Source organism: Chiloscyllium punctatum, chromosome 19 (genome assembly GCF_047496795.1).
Source record: "Chiloscyllium punctatum isolate Juve2018m chromosome 19, sChiPun1.3, whole genome shotgun sequence".
Lineage (NCBI taxonomy): Eukaryota > Metazoa > Chordata > Chondrichthyes > Orectolobiformes > Hemiscylliidae > Chiloscyllium > Chiloscyllium punctatum.
This window is the reverse complement of record NC_092757.1, coordinates 94,837,662-94,863,006: the sequence shown is the minus strand read 5'-3', so window position 1 is coordinate 94,863,006 and position 25,345 is coordinate 94,837,662. Positions and strand designations below refer to the sequence as shown.

The 25,345-nt window shown below is 54.8% G+C and overlaps 1 protein-coding gene across 1 annotated transcript in view; it reads left to right on the top strand.

The window, feature by feature from the left end:
- Nucleotides 1–22,479, top strand: part of LOC140491648 (pigment epithelium-derived factor-like) — a 69,669-nt gene extending 47,190 nt beyond the window's left edge. The window contains exons 5-8 of the mRNA XM_072590108.1: nucleotides 1,221–1,421; nucleotides 6,197–6,339; nucleotides 10,648–10,858; nucleotides 21,843–22,479. Coding sequence (XP_072446209.1) covers nucleotides 1,221–1,421; nucleotides 6,197–6,339; nucleotides 10,648–10,858; nucleotides 21,843–22,117 — 830 coding nt within the window. The 3' untranslated portion in view covers nucleotides 22,118–22,479. The remainder of the gene's footprint in view (nucleotides 1–1,220; nucleotides 1,422–6,196; nucleotides 6,340–10,647; nucleotides 10,859–21,842) is intronic.
- Nucleotides 22,480–25,345: the final 2,866 nt, after the last annotated feature.

The window sequence follows — 25,345 nt, the reverse complement described above, 5'->3', positions numbered from 1 at the left end:
CCCAGGTGAATGTGGAAAAGGATGATCCTCTGGTGGCAGAATTCAGAACCAGGGGCATAGATTAAAAACCAGGTAGGCCCCCTTCTGAGCAGTTGTAGAGTCAGAGAGCTGTACAGTACAGAAACAGACCCTTCAGTCTCGCTTGTCAATGCTGACCAGATATCCCAATCTAATCTAGTCCCATTTTCCAGCATTTGGCCCATATCCCTCCAAACCCTTCCTATTCATATACCCATCCAGATGCCTTTTAAATGTTGTAATTGTACCAGCCTCCACCACTTCCTCTGGCAGCTCATTCCATACACACACCACCCTCTGTGTGAAAAAGTTGTCCCTTTTAAAACTCTCCCCTCTCACTCTAAACCTATGCCCTCTAGTTCTGGATTCCTCCAACCCAGTGAAAAGACCTTATCCATATCCCTCATAATTTTGTAAACCTCTATAAGGTCACCTCTCAGCCTCCGACGCTCCAGGGAAAACAGCCCCAGCCTGTTCAGCCTCTCCCTATAGCTCAAATCCTCCAGCCCTGGCAACATCCTTGTAAATTTTCTCTGAACCCTTTCAAGTTTCACAACATCCTTCCGATAGGAAGGAGACCAGAATTGCACACAATATTCCAACAGTAGCCTAACCAATGTCCTGTACAACCGCAACATGACCTCCCAACTCCTGTACTCAATACTCTGACCAATAAAGGAAAGCATACCAAACGCTGCCTTCACTATTTCATCTACTTGCAACTCTACTTTCCAGAAACTATGAACCTGCACTCCAACGTCTGTTTGTTCAGCAACACTCCCCAGAACCTTACCATTAAGTGTGTAAATCCTGCTAAGATTTGCCTTTCCCAAAATGAAGCACCTCACATTTAGAAATGAAGTGAAAATCTTTTTCTCAGACAGTGATGAGTCTTTTGCGATTTCTTCCTGAAATGGTGGTGGATGCAGGCTCCTCAAACAAACTCCAGGGAGACAGAGATGGAGAGACTCTTACTGAGCAAGGGGAATGGGGTGAAAGCCTATCAGAGTGAGATGGAAATCTGAACTTGCGGTTACACTTATGTCAGCTGGGATCTTTGACAATGGGCTGAATGGTCTCATGCTGATTCTTTGTGCTGTTGGGTTTGAATCCTTGTTGGACAATCTGTGGATTCTGAGGGAGTGGTCCCTAAGGAATGTACTATTCAGCTGATACTGTGTCATCATTTACCTTTCACCTAGAACTGAAGATGAGATCGAATTTTTTGAAACAAGTAGATTTGCACTATGGATCCCGACCCAAGGCCATGCTGGGGAACTACCAGGACCTGCAGAACATTAACAACTGGGTGAAGACACGTACCAATGGCCTGATAACACGTGCCATCAGGTCAATTCCTCAGGATGTCAGCCTGTTCCTACTCAGTGCAGCTCATTACAAAGGTAGGGCTAGGGATGAGAGGGCTGTGTACACAGACAGCTCCAGTCTGCAACATTTCGACAAACTCTAGTGGATGGGCAGGTAAAGGACGTGGCAACTAGTCCTTCCCCATCAACTGGTATGGTCCAGTCTGTTGGCTGTAACTGGGATACAGTTCCTGAAGGGGCTGTCTCTCACTGGGATACAGTTCCCGAAGGGGCTGACTCTCACTGGGATACAGTTCCTGAAGGGGCTGTCTCTCACTGGGATACAGTTCCCGAAGGGGCTGACTCTCACTGGGATACAGTTCCTGAAGGGGCTGACTCTCACTGGGATACAGTTCCCGAAGGGGCTGACTCTCACTGGGATACAGTTCCCGAAGGGGCTGTCTCTCACTGGGATACAGTTCCCGAAGGGGCTGACTCTCACTGGGATACAGTTCCCGAAGGGGCTGTCTCTCACTGGGATACAGTTCCCGAAGGTGCTGCCTCTCACTGGGATACAGTTCCCGAAGGGGCTGTCTCTCACTGGGATACAGTTCCCGAAGGGGCTGCCTCTCACTGGGATACAGTTCCCGAAGGGGCTGTCTCTCACTGGGATACAGTTCCCGAAGGGGCTGCCTCTCACTGGGATACAGTTCCCGAAGGGGCTGTCTCTCACTGGGATACAGCTCCCGAAGGGGCTGCCTCTCACTGGGATACAGTTCCCGAAGGGGCTGTCTCTCACTGGGATACAGCTCCCGAAGTGGCTGACTCTCACTGGGATACAGTTCCCGAAGGGGCTGACTCTCACTGGGATACAGCTCCCGAAGGGGCTGTCTCTCACTGGGATACAGTTCCCGAAGGGGCTGACTCTCACTGGGATACAGCTCCCGAAGGGGCTGACTCTCACTGGGATACAGTTCCCGAAGGGGCTGACTCTCACTGGGATACAGCTCCCGAAGGGGCTGTCTCTCACTGGGATACAGTTCCCGAAGGGGCTGACTCTCACTGGGATACAGCTCCCGAAGGGGCTGTCTCTCACTGGGATACAGTTCCCGAAGGTGCTGCCTCTCACTGGGATACAGCTCCCGAAGGGGCTGTCTCTCACTGGGATACAGTTCCCGAAGGGGCTGCCTCTCACTGGGATACAGTTCCCGAAGGGGCTGACTCTCACTGGGATACAGTTCCCGAAGGTGCTGCCTCTCACTGGGATACAGTTCCCGAAGGGGCTGTCTCTCACTGGGATACAGTTCCCGAAGGGGCTGCCTCTCACTGGGATACAGTTCCCGAAGGGGCTGTCTCTCACTGGGATACAGCTCCCGAAGTGGCTGACTCTCACTGGGATACAGTTCCCGAAGGGGCTGACTCTCACTGGGATACAGCTCCCGAAGGGGCTGTCTCTCACTGGGATACAGTTCCCGAAGGGGCTGTCTCTCACTGGGATACAGCTCCCGAAGGGGCTGACTCTCACTGGGATACAGTTCCCGAAGGGGCTGTCTCTCACTGGGATACAGTTCCCGAAGGGGCTGACTCTCACTGGGATACAGTTCCCGAAGGGGCTGACTCTCACTGGGATACAGTTCCCGAAGGGGCTGACTCTCACTGGGATACAGTTCCCGAAGGGGCTGTCTCTCACTGGGATACAGTTCCTGAAGGGGCTGTCTCTCACTGGGGTTGCTGATGTCTTGTCAGAGTGGGAGAGAGTGTTACTCTGTGAACAATGTGGTGAATGGGACTTGGTGTGAGCTCAGTTCATGTGGGGCTGAAGATGGGGAAGAAACCATGAGGACACTGGGGTCATCCACCCTGGATCGATGGGAGGGTATGAGCAGCTGATGTTGAAGGTGTTGGATAGTTTTCCAGAAGGTTCTGAGGTTGTAATGTCAGCTTTGGATCAAGTTGCACACGGAGCTTGTGAACCATCTTATTGAACCATCTTTAACTTTTCCAATATTGATTGGAACCTCCTTCAAGCAGAAGATTTGAATGGAGCTGTTTTTGTAAGGTGTGTTCAGGAGGGTTTCCTAACTCAGTACGTTGACAGGCCGACGAGGGGAGAGGCCATTCCAGACTTGGTGCTTGGAAACGAGCCGGGGCAGGTATCAGATCTTGTGGTGGGAGAGCATTTTGGTGATAGTGACCACAACTGCCTCACATTCTCCATAGCTATGGAGAAGGAGAGGATTAGGCAAAATGGGAGGATATTTAATTGGGGAAGAGGAAACTATGATACTATCAGACATGAGTTAGGAAGCATGGACTGGGAGCAATTGTTCCATGGTAAAGGCACTATAGACATGTGGAGACTGTTTAAGGAACAGTTGTTGCAAGTGATGAATAAATATGGCCCTCTGAGACAGGCAAGAAGGGGTAAGATAAAGGAACCTTGGATGACGAGAGCGGTGGAGCTTCTCATCAAAAGGAAGAAGGTAGCTTACGTCAGGTGGAGGAAGCAAGGGTCAAACTCAGCTCTAGAGGATTACAGGCAGGCAAGGAAGGAGCTCAAAAATGTTCTGAGGAGAGCCAGGAGGGGGCACGAGAAAGGCTTGGCAGAACGGATTAGGGAGAACACAAAGGCATTTTATACTTATGTGAGGAATAAGAGAATGGTCAAAGAAAGAGTAGGGCCGATCAGGGATAGCACATGGAGCTTGTGTATAGAGACTGAGGAGGTAGGGATGGCCCTAAATGAGTTTTTTGCTTCTGTCTTTATGAAAGAAACAAACTTTGGAGTGAATGAAACCTTTGAAGAGCAGGTGTGCATGCTGGAATGGATAGAGAGAGAGGAAGCTGATGTGCTGAAAATTTTGTCAAACATTAAGATTGACAAGTCGCCAGGCCTGGACCAGATTTGTCCTCGGCTGCTTTGGGAAATGAGAAATGCAATTGCTTCGCCACTTGTGAAGATCTTTGCATCCTCGCTCTCCACTGGAGTCGTACCTGAGGACTGGAGAGAGGCAAATGTAATTCCTCTCTTCAAGAAAGGAAATAGGGAAATCCCCAGCAATTACAGACCAGTAAGTCTCACGTCTGTCGTCTACAAGGTGTTAGAAAGGATTCTGAGGGATAGGATTTATGACCGTCTGGAAGAGCATGGCTTGATTAAATGCAGTCAACACAGCTTTGTGAGGGGCAGGTCATGCCTCACAAATCTTATCGAGTTCTTTGAGGATGTGACTAGAAAAGTTGATGAGGGTCGAGCTGTGGATGTGGTGTATATGGACTTCAGCAAGGCACTTGATAAGGTTCCCCATGGTAGGCTCATTCAGAAGGTCAGGAGGAATGGGATTCAGGGGAACATAGCTGTCTGGATACAGAATTGGCTGGCCAACAGAAGACAGCGAGTGGTAGTAGAAGGAAAATATTCTGCCTGCAAGTCTGTGGCGAGTGGTTTAGATTAGATTAGATTACTTACAGTGTGGAAACAGGCCCTTCGGCCCAACAAGTCCACACCGCCCCGCCGAAGCACAACCCACCCATACCCCTACATTTACCCCTTACCTAACAATACGGGCAATTTAGCATGGCCAATTCACCTAACCTGCACATCTTTGGACTGTGGGAGGAAACCGGAGCACCCAGAGGAAACCCACGCAGACACGGGGAGAATGTGCAAACTCCACACAGTCAGTCGCCTGAGGCGGGAATTGAACCCAGGTCTCTGGCGTTGTGAGGCAGCAGTGCTAATCACTGTACCACCCACAGGTGTTCCACAGGGCTCTGTCCTTGGGCCTCTATTGTTTGTAATTTTTATTAATGACTTGGATGAGGGGATTGAAGGATGGGTCAGCAAGTTTACAGATGACACAAAGGTTGGAGGTGTCGTTGACAGTATAGAGGGCTGTTGTAGGCTGCAGCGTGACATTGACAGGATGCAGAGATGGGTTGAGAGGTGGCAGATGGAGTTCAGCCTGGATAAATGTGAGGTGATGCATTTTGGAAGGTCGATTTTGAAAGCTGAGTACAGGATTAAGGATAGGATTCTTGGTAGTGTGGAGGAACAGTGGGATCTTGGTGTGCAGGTACACAGATCCCTTAAAATGGCCACCCAAGTGGACAGGGTTGATAAGAAAGCATATGGTGTTTTGGCTTTCATTAATAGGGGGATTGAGTTTAAGAGTCATGAGATCTTGTTGCAGCTCTATAAAACTTTGGTTAGACTGCACTTGGAATACTGCGTCCAGTTCTGGGCACCCTATTATAGGAAAGATGTGGATGCTTTGGAGAGGGTTCAGAGGAGGTTTACCAGGATGCTGCCTGGACTGGAGGGCTTATCTTATGAAGAGAGGTTGACTGAGCTCGGACTTTTTTCATTGGAGAAAAGGAGGAGGAGAGGGGACCTAATTGAGGTAAAGAAGATAATGAGAGGCATAGATAGAGTCGATAGCCAGAGACTATTTCTCAGGGCAGAAATGGCTAACACGAGGGGCCATAGTTTTAAACTGGTTGGAGGAAAGTATAGAGGGGATGTCAGAGGCGGGTTCTTTACACAGAGAGTTGTGAGAGCATGGAATGCGTTGCCAGCAGCAGTTGTGGAAGCGAGGTCATTGGGGACATTTAAGAGACTGCTGGACATGCATATGGTCACAGAAATTTGAGGGTTCATACATGAGGATCAATGGTCAGCACAACATCGTGGGCTGAAGGGCCTGTTCTGTGCTGTACTGTTCTATGTTCTATGAATGAGGGCCAATGTGGAGGGAGCTGGATGTGAATGGAGTGGGTGGTACGGAGTTTGGTGGTGACGATGTTCGCTCAGACTTGGCTGTAAGCACTGCTCCCGGATTCCTGTGCATTTCCTGCTTGTTTTGTTTCAGGCCAACTATTAACCAAATTCAATCCAGCGGAAACCATCCAAAAACAATTCCGTGTCGATTCTGGTCAGTACATCAACATTCCCATGATGTCCTGCTCGAACTATCCTTTACGTTACGGCTACGACTCGGATTTGAGATATAAGGTAATCGTTTCTCACCCTCAGCAGCCAAGTCACTGGCAGGGCCTGATGTTGAGCTGAGAGGGAGTCATCCTGATTTCCCGTTGGTCACCCACCTCGCGGTCTGATTAACTTTCGGAGATTTCCCGTTGGTCACCCACCTCGCGGTCTGATTAACTTTCGGAGATTTCCCGTTGGTCACCCACCTCGCGGTCTGATTAACTTTCGGAGATTTCCCGTTGGTCACCCACCTCGCGGTCTGATTAACTTTCGGAGATTTCCCGTTGGTCACCCACCTCGCGGTCTGATTAACTTTCGGAGATTTCCCGTTGGTCACCCACCTCGCGGTCTGATTAACTTTCGGAGATTTCCCGTTGGTCACCCACCTCGCGGTCTGATTAACTTTCGGAGATTTCCCGTTGGTCACCCACCTCGCGGTCTGATTAACTTTCGGAGATTATGTCTGATTACAGATTTAGGCTGACAAGTGGCAGGTCACATTGCAGCCAGGCTATGACTATCACCACAAAGGCATTCCATACCCCACTATCGACATCCTGAGGGTGACCATTGACCAGAAACTCAACCAGACTCACCATATAAACACAGGGGCACCATGAGCAGTTCAGACTACAGAAAGCGATAGCACTGAGGAATTTGGTGTCCTCATGCATAACTCACAGGCCATTAGCATTGAAGTTCAGCGTGTAACAGGACAGCAAATGAATATTGCCCTTTGTTACAAGATCAATGGAGAATAACACGAGTCAAGAGCCCAGCTGGAATACTGTGTACAGGTTCAGTCCTTTATCGAAAGAAAGATATGCTGACATTGAAGGCAGCTCAGAGCAGGTGCACTCGGCTGACCCTGGATATGAAGGGGCTGTCTAATGAGGAGAGGTTGGGGAGGGAGGGCCTGTACTCATTGAGGTTCACACAAACAAGAGGCTACCTGATTGGAAGCTGTATGCTGCTCAAGGTCTTGACCCAGGGGATGTGGGGAGGTTGCTCCTCCTTGTGGGAGAGTCTAGGACCAGAGCGCAGCGTCTCAAAGCAAGGAGACACAGATTGAAGACACAGACAAGGAGGAACCTCTTCTGTCAGAGGGGAGTGAATCAATGCAGAGAGCTGTTGAGGCTGGGTCTTGAAGTATGTTAAAGACTGAGACAGACAGGTCTTTAATCCATCAGGGAATTCAGGGTTATCGGGAAAAGGCAGGAAACACGAGATCAGTCAGGATCTCCCTGAATGGTGGAGGAACTTGATGGGCTGAATGGCCTACTTCTACTCTTAGGTTCCCCTCTGAGCCACTCCCCCATACTGACCCAGAAAGGTATCACTGTTCCTTCAGTGTGGCTGGGTCAACATTCTGGAATTCCCTCCCTAAGGATATTGTGGGTCAATATGGACTGCAGCGGGTCAAGAAGGCAGCTCACCCCCACCTTCTCAAGGGGGCAACTAGGGATGGGGGCAGTAAATCCTGGCTCAGCCAGAGATGGCATATCCCATGAGTGAATAAAAACATGTGATCCTTGTAGGAGATGAGACCGATGGGCTGCGGTTCCCACGTGCTTTGTATCCCAGCCTAATCCCAGATGTTTGCTTCAGACTGCATTGAGGACAAGAGGAACAGGAGAAGGGTATTCAGCCCGTTAGGGAACCACACCCCAAACCTTCACAGGGCAGGTGATGGCCCAGTGGTATTGTCCCTGGTCTGTTAAACCAGAGATTTGGACAATGTTGTGGGGAGCCGGGTTCAAATCCTGCGACAGCACATGCTGCAATCTGAATGTAATAAAAATCTGGCATGAGGAGTCCAATGGTGATCAGGGATTGATTGTTGGGGAAAAATGCAGCTATTTCACCAATGGCCCACAGGGAGAGGAAACTACCATCCTTCATTGGTCTGGCTGACATGTGACTCAAACCCACAGTAATGTGGTTGGTTATGAACTGTCCCTTGGGCAATTAGGGATGGCCCAGTCAGCAGCACTTTCAGCCTGTGATTGAATATTCAAAACTCTGCAGCTTTGATACATATATCCTCACAGCATTTCTCAATTAAACTCTGAATTTTTATCCTGCCAGAATAATCTCTATTTGCCAGACTCCCAGATATTTAACTTCAGACACTGTTCTTACCCAAGCAAAGACAAGGGGTCAGCGCTGCAGGGGTGCTGCACTGTCAGAGGGTCAGTGCTGAGGGATCGCCGCACTGTCGGAGGGTCAGTGCTGAGGGAGTGCCGCACTGTCGGAGGGTCAGTGCTGAGGGAGTAGCACACTGTCGGAGGGTCAGTGCTGAGGGAGTACCGCACTGTCAGAGGGTCAGTGCTGAGGGAGAGCTGCACTGTCAGAGGGTCAGTGCTGAGGGAGTAGCACACTGTCGGAGGATCAGTGCTGAGGGAGTACCGCACTGTCAGAGGGTCAGTGCTGAGGGAGAGCTGCACTGTCAGAGGGTCAGTGCTGAGGGAGTGCCGCACTGTCGGAGGGTCAGTGCTGAGGGAGTAGCACACTGTCGGAGGGGCAATACTGAGGGAGTGGGTACTGTCGGAGGGTCAGTGCTGAGGGAGTGCCACACTGTCGGAGGGTCAGTGCTGAGGGAGTGCCGGACTGTCAGAGGTTCAGTGCTGAGTGAGTGTCGCACTGTCGGAGGGTCAGTGCTGAGGGAGTGCCGCACTGTCGGAGGGTCAGTGCTGAGGGAGTGGGCACTGTCGGAGGGTCAGTGCTGAGGGAGTGGGCACTGTCGGAGGGTCAGTGCTGAGGGAGTACTGCACTATCGGAGGGTCAGTGCTGAGGGAGTGGGCACTATTGGAGGGTCAGTGCTGAGGGGTGCCGCACTGTTGGAGGGTCATTCCTGAGGGAGTGCTGCACTCTTGGAGGGTCAGTGCTGAGGGAGCACCACACTGTTGGAGGGTTAGTGCTGAGGGAATGCCACACTATTGGAGGGTCAGTGCTGAAGGAGTGCCGCACTGTTGGAGGGTTAGTACTGAGGGAGCTCCGCACTGTCAGAGGGTCAGTGCTGAGGGAGTGCTGCACTGTCGGAGGTTCAGTGCTGAGGGAGTGCCGCACTGTCAGAGGGTCAGTACAGTGGGAGCGCCGCACTGTCAGAGGTTCAGTGCTGAGTGAGTGTCGCACTGTCGTAGGGTCAGGGCTGAAGGAGTGCCGCACTGTCAGAGGTTCAGTGCTGAGTGAGTGTCGCACTGTCGTAGGGTCAGGGCTGAAGGAGTGCCGCACTGTCGGAGGGTCTTGCTGAGGGAGTGCTGAAGGAGTGGGCACTGTCGGAGGGTCAGTGCTGAGGGAGTGCTGCAGTGTTGGACGGTCAGTGCTGAGGGAGTGCTGTACTGTCGGAGGGTAAGTGCTGAGGGAGTACCACACTGTCGGAGGGGCAATACTGAGGGAGTGGGTACTGTCGGAGGGTCAGTGCTGAGGGAGCGCCGCACTGTCGGAGGGTCAGTGCTGAGGGAGTGGGCACTGTCGGAGGGTCAGTGCTGAGGGAGTGGGCACTGTCGGAGGGTCAGTGCTGAGGGAGTACTGCACTATCGGAGGGTCAGTGCTGAGGGAGTGGGCACTGTTGGAGGGTCAGTGCTGAGGGGTGCCGCACTGTTGGAGGGTCATTCCTGAGGGAGTGCTGCACTCTTGGAGGGTCAGTGCTGAGGGAGCACCACACTGTTGGAGGGTTAGTGCTGAGGGAATGCCACACTATTGGAGGGTCAGTGCTGAGGGAGTGGGCACTGTCAGAGGGTCAGTGCTGAGCGAGTGCCACACTGTCGGAGGGTCAGTGCTGAGGGAGTGGGCACTGTCGGAGGGTCAGTGCTGAGGGAGTGCTGCACTGTCGGAGGGTCAGTGCTGAGGGAGTGCTGCACTGTCGCAGGGTCAGTGCTGAGGGAGTGCCGCACTGTCGGAGGGTCAGTGCTGAGGGAGTGCCGCACTGTCGGAGGGTCAGTGCTGAGGGAGTGCCACACTGTCGGAGGGTCAGTGCTGAGGGAGTGGGCACTGTTGGAGGGTCAGTGCTGAGGGAGTGGGCACTGTTGGAGGGTCAGTGCTGAGGGAGTGCCGCACTGTCGGAGGGTCAGTGCTGAGGGGGTGCTGCACTGTCAGAGGGTCAGCGCTGAGGGATGGTGTAATGTCATCATCATTACACACTGAACAGGGCCTCGGTTCACAGTTCACTGTCCATCGCCCTGGGTCTGATATGGTCTCCATGGAGACATCAGTGCTGCATTGGACAGTGCTGGGGATTGGGGTGGGTTTGAGTATTTTGGGTTGGGCCCAGGAGGGATTATTACAGCAGTTCAGTTGGTGATGTGATGTAACCCAGTATCTGTGTTTCAGATTGGTCTGTTTCACTACGTGGGTGATACCAGTCTCCTGGTCTTCCTGCCGACAGAGTTCACCAGGAACCTGAGTGCGATTGAGGAGAGTCTCAACCCAATCTTCATCCATGACCTGGTCCACCAGCTGCAACATGTTCAAGCGAGAGTCTTTCTGCCGAAACTCAACTTTGACATTGAGCAGGAACTGAAACCAACCCTTGGGGGAATGGGTAAGTGTCTTGTCATCAGTAAGGAATAAACAATTCACCATCTTTCAGATCCTTGTTTGAGGTCATTTCCCACAGCACCCAGACTGGCACTGACACAGGGCACCGTGCCCCCAACATTACCCACTAACCCAGAGCAGGTCAGTGCTGAGGGAGTGCCGCACCGTCGGAGGGTCAGTGCTGAGGGAGTGCCGCACTGTCGGAGGGTCAGCGCTGAGGGAGTGGGCACAGTCGGAGGGTCAGTGGTGAGGGAGTACCGCACTGTCGGAGGGTCAGCGCTGAGGGAGTGGGCACAGTCGGAGGGTCAGTGCTGAGGGAGTGCCGCACTGTCGGAGGGTCAGCGCTGAGGGAGTGGGCATAGTCAGAGGGTCAGTGCTGAGGGAGTGCTGCACTGTCGGAGGGTCAGTGCTGAGGGAGTGCCACACTGTCAGAGGGTCAGTGCTGAGGGAGTGCCGCACTGTCGGAGGATCAGTGCTGAGGGAGTGGGCACTGTCAGAGGGTCAGTTCTAAGGTAGTGCCGCATTGTCAGAGGGTCAGTGCTGAGGGAGTGGTCACTGTTGGAGGGACAGTGCTTAGGGAGCGCTGCACTGTCGAAGGGTCAGTGCTGAGTTAGTGGTCACTGTCGGAGCGTCAGTGCTCAGGGAGTGCTGCACTGTCGGAGGGTCAGTGTTGAGGGAGTGCCGCAATGTCGGAGGTCAGTGCTGAGGGAGTGGCCATTGTCGGAGGGTCAGGGCTGAAGGAGTGCAGCACTATCAGAGGGTCAGCACTGAGGGAGTGGGCACTGTAGGAGGGTCAGTGCTGAAGGAGTGCCGCACTGTTAAAGGGTTAGTACTGAGGGACTGCCGCACTGTTGGAGGGTCAGTGCTGAAGGAGTGTGCACTATCAGAGGGTCAGGGATGAGGGTATGCCGCAATGTCGGAGGGTCTGTGCTGAGGAAGTTGGCACTGTCGGAGGGTCAGGGCTGTGGGTGTGCCGCAATGTCGGTGGGTCAGTGCTGAGGGAGTGGGCACTGTCGGAGGGTCAGGGCTGTGGGTGTGCCGCAATGTCGGAGGGTCAGTGCTGAGGGAGTGGGCACTGTAGGACGGTCAGTGCTAAGGGATTGCCGCACTGTCGGAGGGTCAGTGCCGAGGGAGTGTCGCACTGTCGGAGGGTCAGTGCTGAGGGAGTGGTCACAGTCGGAGGGTCAGTGCTGAGGGAGTGGGTACTGACGGAGAGTCAGTGCTGAGGGAGTGCCACACTGTCGAAGGGTCAGTGCTGAGGGAGTGCCGCACTGTCGGACGGTCAGTACTGAGGGAGTGCCGCACTGTCAGAGGGTCAGTTCTAAGGTAGTGCCACATTGTCAGAGGGTCAGTGCTGAGGGAGTGGCCATTGTCGGAGGGTCAGGGCTGAAGGAGTGCCACACTATCAGAGGGTCAGCACTGAGGGAGTGGGCACTGTAGGAGGGTCAGTGCTGAGGGAGTGCCGCACTGTCGGATTGTCAATACTGAGGGAGTGGGTACTGTCGGAGGGTCAGTGCTGAGGGAGTGCCACACTGTCAGAGGGTCAGTGCTGAGGGAGTGGGCACTGTCGGAGGGTCAGTGCTGAGGGATTGCTGCACTGTCAGAGGGTCAGTGCTGAGGGAGTGCCGTTCTGTCGGAGGGTCAGTGCTGAGGGAGTGCCGTTCTGTCGGAGGGTCAGTGCTGAGGGAGTGTCGCACTGTCGGAGGGTCAGTGCTGAGGGAGTGCCGTTCTGTCGGAGGGTCAGTGCTGAGGAGGTGCTGCACTGTCGGAGGGTCAGCGCTGAGGGAGTGGTCACAGTCGGAGGGTCAGTGCTGAGGGAGTGGGCACTGACGAAGAGTCAGTGATGAGGGAGTGCCACACTGTCGGAGAGTCAGTGCTGAGGGAGTGCCGCACTGTCGGACGGTCAGTACTGAGGGAGTGGGCACTGTCGGAGGGTCAGTGCTGAGGGAGTGGGCCCTGTCGGAGGGTCAGTGCTGAGGGAGTGGGCACTGTCAGAGGGTCAGTGCTGAGGGAGTGCTGCACTGTCGGAGGGTCAGTGTTGAGGGAGTGCCGCACTGTCGGAGGGTCAGTTCTAAGGTAGTGCCGCATTGTCAGAGGGTCAGTGCTGAGGGAGTGGTCACTGTCGGAGCGTCAGTGCTGAGGGAGTGCTGCACTGTCGGAGGGTCAGTGTTGAGGGAGTGCCGCAATGTCGGAGGTCAGTGCTGAGGGAGTGGCCATTGTCGGAGGGTCAGGGCTGAAGGAGTGCCGCACTATCAGAGGGTCAGCACTGAGGGAGTGGGCACTGTAGGAGGGTCAGTGCTGAAGGAGTGCCGCACTGTTGGAGGGTTAGTACTGAGGGACTGCCGCACTGTTGGAGGGTCAGTGCTGAAGGAGTGTGCACTATCAGAGGGTCAGGGCTGAGGGTATGCCGCAATGTCGGAGGGTCAGTGCTGAGGAAGTGGGCACTGTTGGAGGGTCAGGGCTGTGAGTGTGCCGCAATGTCGGAGGGTCAGTGCTGAGGAAGTGGGCACTGTCGGAGGGTCAGGGCTGTGAGTGTGCCGCAATGTCGGTGGGTCAGTGCTGAGGGAGTGGGCACTGTAGGATGGTCAGTGCTGAGGGATTGCCGCACTGTCGGAGGGTCAGTGCTGAGGGACTGGTCACAGTCGGAGGGTCAGTGCTGAGGGAGTGGGCACTGACGGAGAGTCAGTGCTGAGGGAGTGCCGCACTGTCGGACGGTCAGTACTGAGGGAGTGGGCACTGTGGGAGGGTCAGTGCTGAGGGAGTGCCGCACTGTCGGAGGATCAGTGCTGAGGGAGTGGGCACTGTCAGAGGGTCAGTTTTAAGGTAGTGCCGCATTGTCAGAGGGTCAGCGCTGAGGGAGTGGGCACTGTGGGAGGGTCAGTGCTGAGGGAGTGCCGCACTGTCGGATTGTCAATACTGAGGGAGTGGGTACTGTCGGAGGGTCAGTGCTGAGGGAGTGCCACACTGTCAGAGTGTCAGTGCTGAGGGAGTGGGCACTGTCGGAGGGTCAGTGCTGAGGGATTGCCGCACTGTCGGAGGTTCAGTGCTGAGGGAGTGCCGTTCTGTCGGAGCGTCAGTGCTGAGGGAGTGCTGCACTGTTGGAGGATCAGCGCTGAGGGAGTGCCACACTGTCGGAGGGTCAGTTCTAAGGTAGTGCCGCATTGTCAGAGGGTCAGTGCTGAGGGAGTGGTCACTGTTGGAGGGACAGTGCTTAGGGAGCGCTGCACTGTTGAAGGGTCAGTGCTGAGGTAGTGGTCACTGTCGGAGCGTCAGTGCTGAGGGATTGCCGCACTGTCGGAGGGTCAGTGCTGAGGGAGTGTCGCACATTCGGAGGGTCAGCGCTGAGGGAGTGGGCACTGTCAGAGGGTCAGTTCTAAGGTAGTGCCGCATTGTCAGAGGGTCAGTGCTGAGGGAGTGGTCACTGTTGGAGGGACAGTGCTTAGGGAGCGCTGCACTGTCGAAGGGTCAGTGCTGAGGTAGTGGTCACTGTCGGAGCGTCAGTGCTGAGGGATTGCCGCACTGTCGGAGGGTCAGTGCTGAGGGAGTGTCGCACTGTCGGAGGGTCAGTGCTGAGGGATTGCCGCACTGTCGGAGGATCAGTGCTGATGGAGTGGGCACTGTCAGAGGGTCAGTTCTAAGGTAGTGCCGCATTGTCAGAGGGTCAGTGCTGAGGGAGTGGGCACTGTCAGAGGGTCAGTTCTAAGGTAGTGCCGCATTGTCAGAGGGTCAGTGCTGAGGGAGTGCCGCACTGTCGGATTGTCAATACTGAGGGAGTGGGTACTGTCGGAGGGTCAGTGCTGAGGGATTGCCGCACTGTCGGAGGGTCAGTGCTGAGGGAGTGCCGTTCTGTCGGAGGGTCAGTGCTGAGTGGGTGCTGCACTGTCGGAGGGTCAGTGCTGAGGGAGTGGTCACAGTCGGAGGGTCAGTGCTGAGGGAGTGGGCACTGACGGAGAGTCAGTGCGGAGGAGTGCCACACTGTCGGAGGGTCAGTGCTGAGAGAGTGCCGCACTGTCGGACGGTCAGTGCTGAGGGAGTGGGCACTGTCAGAGGGTCAGTTCTAAGGTAGTGCCACATTACCAGAGGGTCAGTGCTGAGGGAGTGGTCACTGTTGGAGGGACAGTGCTTAGGGAGCGCTGCACTGTCGAAGGGTCAGTGCTGAGGTAGTGGTCACTGTCGGAGGGTCAGGGCTGTGGGTGTGCCGCAATGTCGGTGGGTCAGTGCTGAGGGAGTGGGCACTGTCGGAGGGTCAGGGCTGTGGGTGTGCCGCAATGTCGGAGGGTCAGTGCTGAGGGAGTGGGCACTGTAGGACGGTCAGTGCTAAGGGATTGCCGCACTGTCGGAGGGTCAGTGCCGAGGGAGTGTCGCACTGTCGGAGGGTCAGTGCTGAGGGAGTGGTCACAGTCGGAGGGTCAGTGCTGAGGGAGTGGGCACTGACGGAGAGTCAGTGCTGAGGGAGTGCCACACTGTCGGAAGGTCAGTGCTGAGGGAGTGCCGCACTGTCGGACGGTCAGTACTGAGGGTGTGGGCACTGTCGGAGGGTCAGTGCTGAGGGAGTGCCGCACTGTCGGACGGTCAGTACTGAGGGAGTGGGCACTGTCAGAGGGTCAGTTCTAAGGTAGTGCCGCATTGTCAGAGGGTCAGTGCTGAGGGAGTGGCCATTGCCGGAGGGTCAGGGCTGAAGGAGTGCCACACTATCAGAGGGTCAGCACTGAGGGAGTGGGCACTGTAGGAGGGTCAGTGCTGAGGGAGTGCCACACTGTCAGAGGGTCAGTGCTGAGGGAGTGGGCACTGTCGGAGGGTCAGTGCTGAGGGAGTGTCGCACTGTCGGAGGGTCAGTGCTGAGGGAGTGCCGTTCTGTCGGAGGGTCAGTGCTGAGGGGGTGCTGCACTGTCGGAGGGTCAGCGCTGAGGGAGTGGTCACAGTCGGAGGGTCAGTGCTGAGGGAGAGGGCACTGACGGAGAGTCAGTGCTGAGGGAGTGCCACACTGTCGGAGAGTCAGTGCTGAGGGAGTGCCGCACTGTCGGACGGTCAGTACTGAGGGAGTGGGCACTGTCGGAGGGTCAGTGCTGAGGGAGTGCCGCATTGTCGGAGGATCAGTGCTGGGGGAGTGGGCACTGTCAGAGGGTCAGTGCTGAGGGAGTGCCGCATTGTCAGAGGGTCAGTGCTGAGGGAGTGGTCACTGTCGGAGCGTCAGTGCTGAGGGAGTGCTGCACTGTCGGAGGGTCAGTGTTGAGGGAGTGCCGCCATGTCGGAGGTCAGTGCTGAGGGAGTGGCCATTGTCGGAGGGTCAGTGCTGAAGGAGTGCCGCACTGTTGGAGGGTTAGTACTGAGGGACTGCCGCACTGTCGGAGGGTCAGTGCTGAAGGAGTGTGCACTTTCAGAGGGTCAGGGCTGAGGGTATGCCGCAATGTCGGAGGGTCAGTGCTGAGGAAGTGGGCACTGTCGGAGGGTCAGGGCTGTGAGTGTGCCGCAATGTCGGTGGGTCAGTGCTGAGGGAGTGGGCACTGTAGGACGGTCAGTGCAGAGGGATTGCCGCACTGTCGGAGGGTCAGTGCTGAGGGAGTGGTCACAGTCGGAGGGTCAGTGCTGAGGGAGTGGGCACTGACGGAGAGTCAGTGCTGAGGGAGTGCCGCACTGTCGGACGGTCAGTACTGAGGGAGTGGGCACTGTGGGAGAGTCAGTGCTGAGGGAGTGCCGCACTGTCGGAGGATCAGTGCTGAGGGAGTGGGCACTGTCAGAGGGTCAGTTTTAAGGTAGTGCCGCATTGTCAGAGGGTCAGCGCTGAGGGAGTGGGCACTGTGGGAGGGTCAGTGCTGAGGGAGTGCCGCACTGTCGGATTGTCAGTGCTGAGGGAGTGGGCACTGTCGGAGGGTCAGTGCTGAGGGAGTGGTCACTGTTGGAGGGACAGTGCTTAGGAAGCGCTGCACTGTCGAAGGGTCAGTGCTGAGGTAGTGGTCACTGTCGGACCGTCAGTGCTGAGGGAGTGCCGCACTGTCGGATTGTCAATACTGAGGGAGTGGGTACTGTCGGAGGGTCAGTGCTGAGGGAGTGCCACACTGTCAGAGGGTCAGTGCTGAGGAATGGGCGCTGTCGGAGGGTCAGTGCTGAGGGAGTGCCGCACTGTCGGAGGGTCAGTGCTGAGGGAGTGTCGCACTGTCGGAGGGTCAGTGCTGAGGGAGTGGTCACAGTCGGAGGGTCAGTGCTGAGGGAGTGGGCACTGACGGAGAGTCAGTGCTGAGGGAGTGCCACACTGTCGGAGGGTCAGTGCTGAGGGAGTGCCGCACTGTCGGACGGACAGTACTGAGGGAGTGGGCACTGTCGGAGGGTCAGTTCTAAGGTAGTGCCGCATTGTCAGAGGGTCAGTGCTGAAGGAGTGGCCATTGTCGGAGGGTCAGGACTGGAGGAGTGCCAGACTATCAGAGGGTCAGCACTGAGGAAGTGGGCACTGTAGGAGGGTCAGTGCTGAGGGAGTGCCGCTCTGTCGGATTGTCAATACTGAGGGAGTGGGTACTGTCGGAGGGTCAGTGCTGAGGGAGTGCCACACTGTCAGAGGGTCAGTGCTGAGGGAGTGGGCACTGTCGGATTGTCAATACTGAGGGAGTGGGTACTGTCGGAGGGTCAGTGCTGAGGGAGTGCCACACTGTCAGAGGGTCAGTGCTGAGGGAGTGGGCACTGTCGGAGGGTCAGTGCTGAGGGATTGCCGCACTGTCGGAGGGTCAGTGCTGAGGGAGTGCCGTTCTGTCGGAGGGTCAGTGCTGAGGGAGTGGTCAAAGTCGGAGGGTCAGTGCTTAGGGAGTGGGCACTGACGGAGAGTCAGTGCTGAGGGAGTGCCACACTGTCGGAGGGTCAGTGCTGAGGGAGTGCCCCACTGTCAGAGGGTCAGTGCTGAGGGAGTGCCACACTGTCAGAGGGTCAGTGCTGAGGGAGTGCCGCACTGTCGGAGGATCAGTGCTGAGGGAGTGGGCACTGTCAGAGGGTCAGTTCTAAGGTCGTGCCGCATTGTCAGAGGGTCAGTGCTGAGGGAGTGGTCACTGTTGGAGGGACAGTGCTTAGGGAGCGCTGCACTGTCGAAGGGTCAGTGCTGAGGTAGTGGTCACTGTCGGAGCGTCAGTGCTGAGGGAGTGCCGCACTGTCGGATTGTAAATACTGAGGGAGTGGGTACTGTCGGAGGGTCAGTGCTGAGGGAGTGCCACACTGTCAGAGGGTCAGTGCTGAGTGAGTGGGCACTGTCGGAGGGTCAGTGCTGAGGGAGTGCCGCACTGTCGGAGGGTCAGTGCTGAGGGAGTGCCGCACTGTCGGACGGTCAGTACTGAGGGAGTGGGCACTGTCGGAGGGTCAGTGCTGAGGGAGTGCCGCACTGTCGGAGGATCAGTGCTGAGGGAGTGGGCTCTGTCAGAGGGTCAGTTCTAAGGTACTGCAGCATTGTCAGAGGGTCAGTGCTGAGGGAGTGGCCATTGTCGGAGGGTCAGGGCTGAAGGAGTGCCAGACTATCAGAGGGTCAGCACTGAGGGAGTGGGCACTGTAGGAGGGTCAGTGCTGAGGGAGTGCCGCATTGTCGGATTGTCAATACTGAGGGAGTGGGTACTGTCGGAGGGTCAGTGCTGAGGGAGTGCCACACTGTCGGAGGGTCAGTGCTGAGGGAGCGCCGTTCTGTCGGAGGGTCAGTGCTGAGGGAGTGGGCACTGTCGGAGGGTCAGTGCTGAGGGATTGCCGCACTGTCGGAGGGTCAGTGCTGAGGGAGTGCCGTTCTGTCGGAGGGTCAGTGCTGAGGGAGTGGTCAAAGTCGGAGGGTCAGTGCCGAGGGAGTGGGCACTGACGGAGAGTCAGTGCTGAGGGAGTGCCACACTGTCGGAGGGTCAGTGCTGAGGGAGTGCCCCACTGTCGGAAGGTCAGTGCTGAGGGAGTGCCACACTGTCAGAGGGTCAGTGCTGAGGGAGTGGGCACTGTCGGAGGGTCAGTGCTGAGGGATTGCCGCACTGTCGGAGGGTCAGTGCTGAGGGAGTGTCGCACTGTCGGAGGGTCAGTGCTGAGGGAGTGGTCAAAGTCGGAGGGTCAGTGCTGAGGGAGTGGGCACTGTCAGAGGGTCAGTTCTAAGGTCGTGCCGCATTGTCAGAGGGTCAGTGCTGAGGGAGTGGTCACTGTTGGAGGGACAGTGCTTAGGGAGCGCTGCACTGTCGAAGGGTCAGTGCTGAGGTAGTGGTCACTGTCGGAGCGTCAGTGCTGAGGGAGTGCCGCACTGTCGGATTGTAAATACTGAGGGAGTGGGTACTGTCGGAGGGTCAGTGCTGAGGGAGTGCCACACTGTCAGAGGGTCAGTGCTGAGGGAGTGGGCACTGTCGGAGGGTCAGTGCTGAGGGAGTGCCGCACTGTCGGACGGTCAGTACTGAGGGAGTGGGCACTGTCGGAGGGTCAATGTTGAGGGAGTGCCGCACTGTCGGAGGATCAGTGCTGAGGGAGTGGGCTCTGTCAGAGGTTCAGTTCTAAGGTAGTGCAGCATTGTCAGAGGGTCAGTGCTGAGGGAGTGGCCATTGTCGGAGGGTCAGGGCTGAAGGAGTGCCACACTATCAGAGGGTCAGCACTGAGGGAGTGGGCACTGTAGGAGGGTCAGTGCTGAAGGAGTGCCGCACTGTCAGATTGTCAATACTGAGGGAGTGGGTACTGTCGGAGGGTCAGTGCTGAGGGAGTGCCACACTGTCAGAGGGTCAGTGCTGAGGGAGTGGGCACTGTCGGAGGGTCAGTGCTGAGGGATTGCCGCACTGTCGGAGGGTCAGTGCTGAGGGAGTGTCGCACTGTCGGAGGGTCAGTGCTGAGGGAGTGCCGTTCTGTCGGAGGATCAGTGCTGAGGGAGTGGGCACTGTCAGAGGGTCAGTTCTAAGGTAGTGCCGCATTGTCAGAGGGTCAGTGCTGAGGGAGTGGTCACTGTTGGAGGGACAGTGCTTAGGGAGTGCTGCACTGTCGGAGGGTCAGTGTTGAGGGAGTGCCACACTGTCAGAGGGTCAGTGCTGAGGGAGTGGGCACTGTCGGAGGGTCAGTGCTGAGGGATTGCCGCACTGTCGGAGGGTCAGTGCTGAGGGAGTGTCGCACTGTCGGAGGGTCAGTGCTGAGGGAGTGCCGTTCTGTCGGAGGGTCAGTGCTGAGGGAGTGCCGCACTGTCGGAGGGTCAGGGCTGAAGGAGTGCCGCCCTATCAGCGGGTCAGCATTGAGGGAGTGGGCACTGTAGGAGGGTCAGTGCTGAAGGAGTGTGCACTATCAGAGGGTCAGGGCTGAGGGTATGCCGCAATGTCGGAGGGTCAGGACTGTAGGAGTGCCGCACTGTCTGTGGGTCAGTGCTGAGGGAGTGCCACACTGTCAGAGGGTCAGGGCTGAAGGAGTGCCCCCCTGTTGGAGGGTCAGTGCTGAGGGAGTGGTTAGTGTCATATCGTCAGGGCTGAAGGAATAGGCACTGTAGGAGGGTCAGTGCTGAGGGCGCGCCGCACTATCGTAGGGTCAATTCTGAGGGTTTGCCGCACTGTTGGAGGGTCAGTGCTGAGGGAGTAGGCACTGTCGGAGGGTCAGTTCTGAAGGAGTGCCGCACTGTTGGAGGGTCAGTGCTGAGGGAGTGCCGCACTGTCAGAGGGTCAGTGCTGAGGGAGCGCCGCACTGTCAGAGGGTCAGGGCTGAGGGAGTGCTACACTGTCAGAGGGTCAGTGCTGAGGGAGCGCCGCACTGTCGGAGGATCAGTGCTGAGGGAACGCCGCACTGTCGGAGGGTCAGTGCTGAAGGAGTGCTGCACTGTTGGAGGGTTAGTGCTGAGGGCGCGCCCACTATCGTAGGGTCAGTGCTGAGGGAGTGGGCACTGTCGGAGGGTCAGTGCTGAGGGAGTGGGCACTGTTGGAGGGTCAGTGCGGAGGGATTGCCGCACTGTCGGAGGGTCAGTGTTGAGGGATTGCCGCACTGTCGGAGGGTCAGGGCTGAAGGAGTGCCGCACTGTCAGTGGGTCAGTGGTGAGGGAGTGGGCACTGTCGGAGGGTCAGTGCTGAGGGAGTGGGCACTGTAGGAGGGTCAGTGCTGAGGGAGTGCCGCAATGTTGGAGGGTTAGTCGTGAGGGACTGACGCACTGTTAGAGGGTCAGTGCTCAGGGATTGCCACACTGTCGGAGGGTCAGGGCTGAGGAAGCGCCACACTGTCGGAGGGTCAGGGCTGAGGAAGCGCCACACTGTCGGAGCATCAGTGCTGAGGGAGTGCCGCACTGTTGGAGGGTCAGTACTGAGGGAGCGCCGCACTGTCAGAGGGTCAGTGCTGAGGGAGTGCCGCACTGTCAGAGGGTCAGTGCTGAGGGAGTGCCACACTGTCGGAGGGTCAGTACTGAGGGAGCGCCGCACTGTCAGAGGGTCAGTGCTGAGGGAGTGCCGCACTGTCAGAGGGTCAGTGCTGAGCGAGCGCTGCACTGTTGGAGGGTCAGTGCTGAGGGAGCGCCGCACTGTCAGAAGGTCAGTGCTGAGGGAGTGGGCAATGTCGGAGGGTCAGTGCTGAAGGAGTGTTGCATTGAAAAGAGTTTGGAAAGATCCAAAGGAACAGAAGAGCTGTTAGATGTTTGTGTGGAGTTAAAGATTTGGAACACACTGCTGGAAAAGGCAATGTTATCAGATTTAATGATGAAATGTGAAATGAGATTAGAAAATCCATAAATTAAAAAGCCCCAGGCTGTTGGGAGGGAGAAAGGATTGAGACTAAAGTACACAGCTCCAAATCAGTGTGTCCAATCGGATTGAGTTTAGCTTTGTACCAGTCAGCTCCAGGTGAAGCATATCCATTCAGGAATGCATATCTCTCCACTCTGACATCGGCTGATCCCGAAAATGGGAAAATTCCCTCCTTCCTGCCCTTGCTGCTTTTAAACTATAAACAGAGAGAGCTCAGTACTATTTTCTGGAGTGATGAGGCAAGATATCAAAGGTCAAATTTGAAACCAATCTGTCAAAGTTGAAAACCTCTTTGTTTTAACACAGGTCTGTCTGCTCTCTACACTCCAAGTCAGCTGAATAAAATTACAAACGAGGCATTGATGATCTCCAGCATAAAGCACCATGCAGTCCTAAGTTTGGAGGAAAGGGGTGTTCGGGCAGCTCCGACAAGCAACCCCAGTGACAGACAACTCACGATAGACTTCCACGTCACTCAGCCCTTCCTGGTGGTGTTGTACGATAACCCGACTGGCTCTTTACTGCATATCGGGAAAGTCCTGGATCCCAGGGGTCTAGTGGGACACTCTGGTTTTCAATAGACAATGGAAGAAATCTGGAATATTATCCACAAACAGAACCATCACAAAATCACCAAACTTTTCACATAAAATACATTCCCTTTGACATCTCACCCATAGCCCTGATCTGTTCTTTCAGACTTACCTCGGGTTTGACTTTTTCACAGCTCAGTTCAGATGAATCAATTTCATCCCTCAGTAACACCTACCCTTGTCTCCTGTACCCACTGGGATTGGCACGGCCCATGGGTGCCTAGTTCATATCGATTATTGACTATGTTAATTCCCTAAGGCAGTGAAGGCTCTGCAGAAGCTGAATGTAATCTCTCAGCAATGATCGAGGAAGATCAGCATACAGCGAGAAAATAAAATGGTGCAGAACATGTGGCTCTCTGTGTTTCTCTTCTGTGTGGGGAATGAACACTGGCAGGTGGCTCCAGCTCGCTGCTCTGAGGGGGGTTTGGGAAGTCCGGCATTCCCACAGTGGTTAGCCAGCACACTCAGTCATGCACAGACTCAGTTCGGTTTCACTGAGCTCGGGAACGCTGTCAGAGAGGTGACCTCGTTCCAATTCTAGTTTCTGATCTTCAGCAGTTCTTTGTTTTTACATCAGTTTGGGGAAGAGGACACAGAGGAGAATTTTCCTCTTGTTGGAGAATTTAAAACGAGTGGGTCTGACTTGAAATGAAGGGGTCGGTAACAGGGCTATCAAGCAGCACCTGCTCAGCAATAACCTGCTCAGTGACCTGCTCTGTTTGGGTTCTCTCAGGGTCACCCCACTCCTGACCTTATTACAGCCTTGGGTCAAACCTGGACAAAAGAGCTAAATTCCAGAGGGGAGGGGAGAGGGACAGCCCTTGACATCATTCGACTGAGTGTGGCATCAAGGAGCCCTGGCAAAACTGGAATCAATGGGTATCGGGGGCACACTGTCCACTGCTTGGAATTATACCTTTCTTTACTCACTCACAGGATGAAGGTATCTCTGGCCGGGCCTGCATTTATTGCCCGTCCCTAATTGCCTAGAGGGCAGTTAGAAGCCAACCACATTTCTGTGGGGCTGGAGTCACATTTAGACTAGAGATAAGGATGTTAGTTTCCTTCTGTAAAGGACATTAGTGAAGCAGATGAGTTTTTACAAGAATTGACAATGGCTTTATGGTCACCATTAAACTCTCAATTTCAGATTTTTATTAAATTCAAATTCCACCATTAGTCATGGCAGGATTTGAACCCGGATTCTGGGATATTACCTGGGTCTCTGGAATAACAATCCAACAGTAATAACACGTGGCCATCTCCTTCCTGACTCATGGCCCACAGGAGGATGGTTGTGGTTGTCGGAGGTCAGTCATCACTGCAGATGGTTATCAGGGTAATGTCCTTGACCCAACCTCTTTCAGATGGACAGAATCCGGCCTTGGGCAGACAATTGGTGAGTAATATTGGCACCACATAAATGCCAGGCAATGACCATCTCCAAAAAAAGACAATCCAAACACCGTCCCTTGCCATTCCATGGTGTCACCACCACTGAATCCCCCATGATCAACATCCAGGAGTTACCATTGATGGGACTTGTCACATTAACAGAACAGGGCGAAAGTGAGGATTGCAGATGGTGGAGATTACAGTCAACAGTGTGGTGCTGGAAAAGCACAGCATCCGAGGAGCAGGAGAATCTAGCACTAACTCTCAACATAGGTTAGGGGTTAGGAATACCACAGCAAGTAACTCCCCTCCTGACTCCCCAAAGCCTGTCCCACCATCTACAACGCACAAGTCAGGAGTGTGATGGAATATTTCCCACTTGCCCTGGATGGGGGCAGCTCCAACAACACTCAAGAAGCTTGACACCATCCAGGACAAAGCAGCTGCTTGACTGGCCCCACATCCACAAACACCCACTCCCTCCATCACAACGCTCAATAACACCAATGCTCAGTGTGTACTATCTACAAGACACACTGCAGAAATTCACCCAAGATCCTCAGACAGCACCTTCCAGCTACTCCCACCCAGAAGGACAAGGCAGCAGATACAGGGTAAAACCACCCCCTGAAGGTTTCCCCAAAACCACTCATCATCCTGACTTGGAAACATATCTTTTGTCTTTACTCAGTGAGTCGTGAGTTCATGGAACGCCCTGCCAGTAGCAGTGGTGGACAGAATCCCTCTTTATGGACATTTAAACGGGCATTGGATAAGCATATGGAGGATAGTGGGTTAGTGTAGGTTAGGTGGGCTTGGATCGGCGCAACATCGAGGGCCAAAGGGCCTGTACTGCGCTGTATTGTTCTATGTTCTATCACTACTCCTTCACGGTCCCTGGGTCAGAATCCTGGAATTCCCTCCCTCAGGGAAATTGTGGGTCTACCCACAGCACAGAGACTGCAGCGGTTCAAGAAGGCAGCTCACCCCAACCTTCTCAAGGGGCAACTAGGGACGGGCAATAAATGCTGGTTCAGTGAAAGCCTGGTATTTAAGCAGGTGGCAGCTTAATCTGCTCATTTATTCTTAGATTTGTTACCATTATCCATTTCTGTCATGGACTGTTTTATCATTTGATATATTAGTATTTTTCTCACTTGCCCCAGCTCTACTCTTTCATTCACCAAATCAGCCCAGATATGATTCATTGCCTCCATTGTACAGCACATTCTACAGTGTTCCCATCAAACATTCCTAGGACTCTGACAGCATGGGGGTTCGATATAGAGTAAAGCTCAGTCCCAGAGTAAGATCCCAGACTGGAAAAGGGCAGATTTTAGGAGTCTAAAGGTTGAACTGGAGATATTAATTGGAAATGCATTTTGGTGCATAAAACAATGAATGAAAATAGGAAAATTTCAAACAAAGTCAGAAATAGAGTAGGAGCCAGATACACATCCCTGAGAAATAAATACGGGGTGTAAACCGAGAGCACTCTCGGGGACGAAGGATATTGATGAGAAAATGAGGAAGAAAAAGCAGGCATGGGATGTGCACCAGAACATCAACAATTGGAATCAGCAGGAGGATCTGAAATGCAGGAGCGAGGGTAAGGCTGGACTCAACCAAAAAGTAAAATGTTTTTCAAACATATGGTAAAAGATTAGTTAAGGATAGAGTGGAGCCCATAAGGAACAAAGACAGCGAGCTGCTCACTGAAGCAAACCAGCTGGCAGAGGAAGTAATGAATACGTTGCTTCTGTCTTCACCAAATTAGAAACACGGGGATAGTGACCGAGTTGAAAAGGTGAGTGTTGA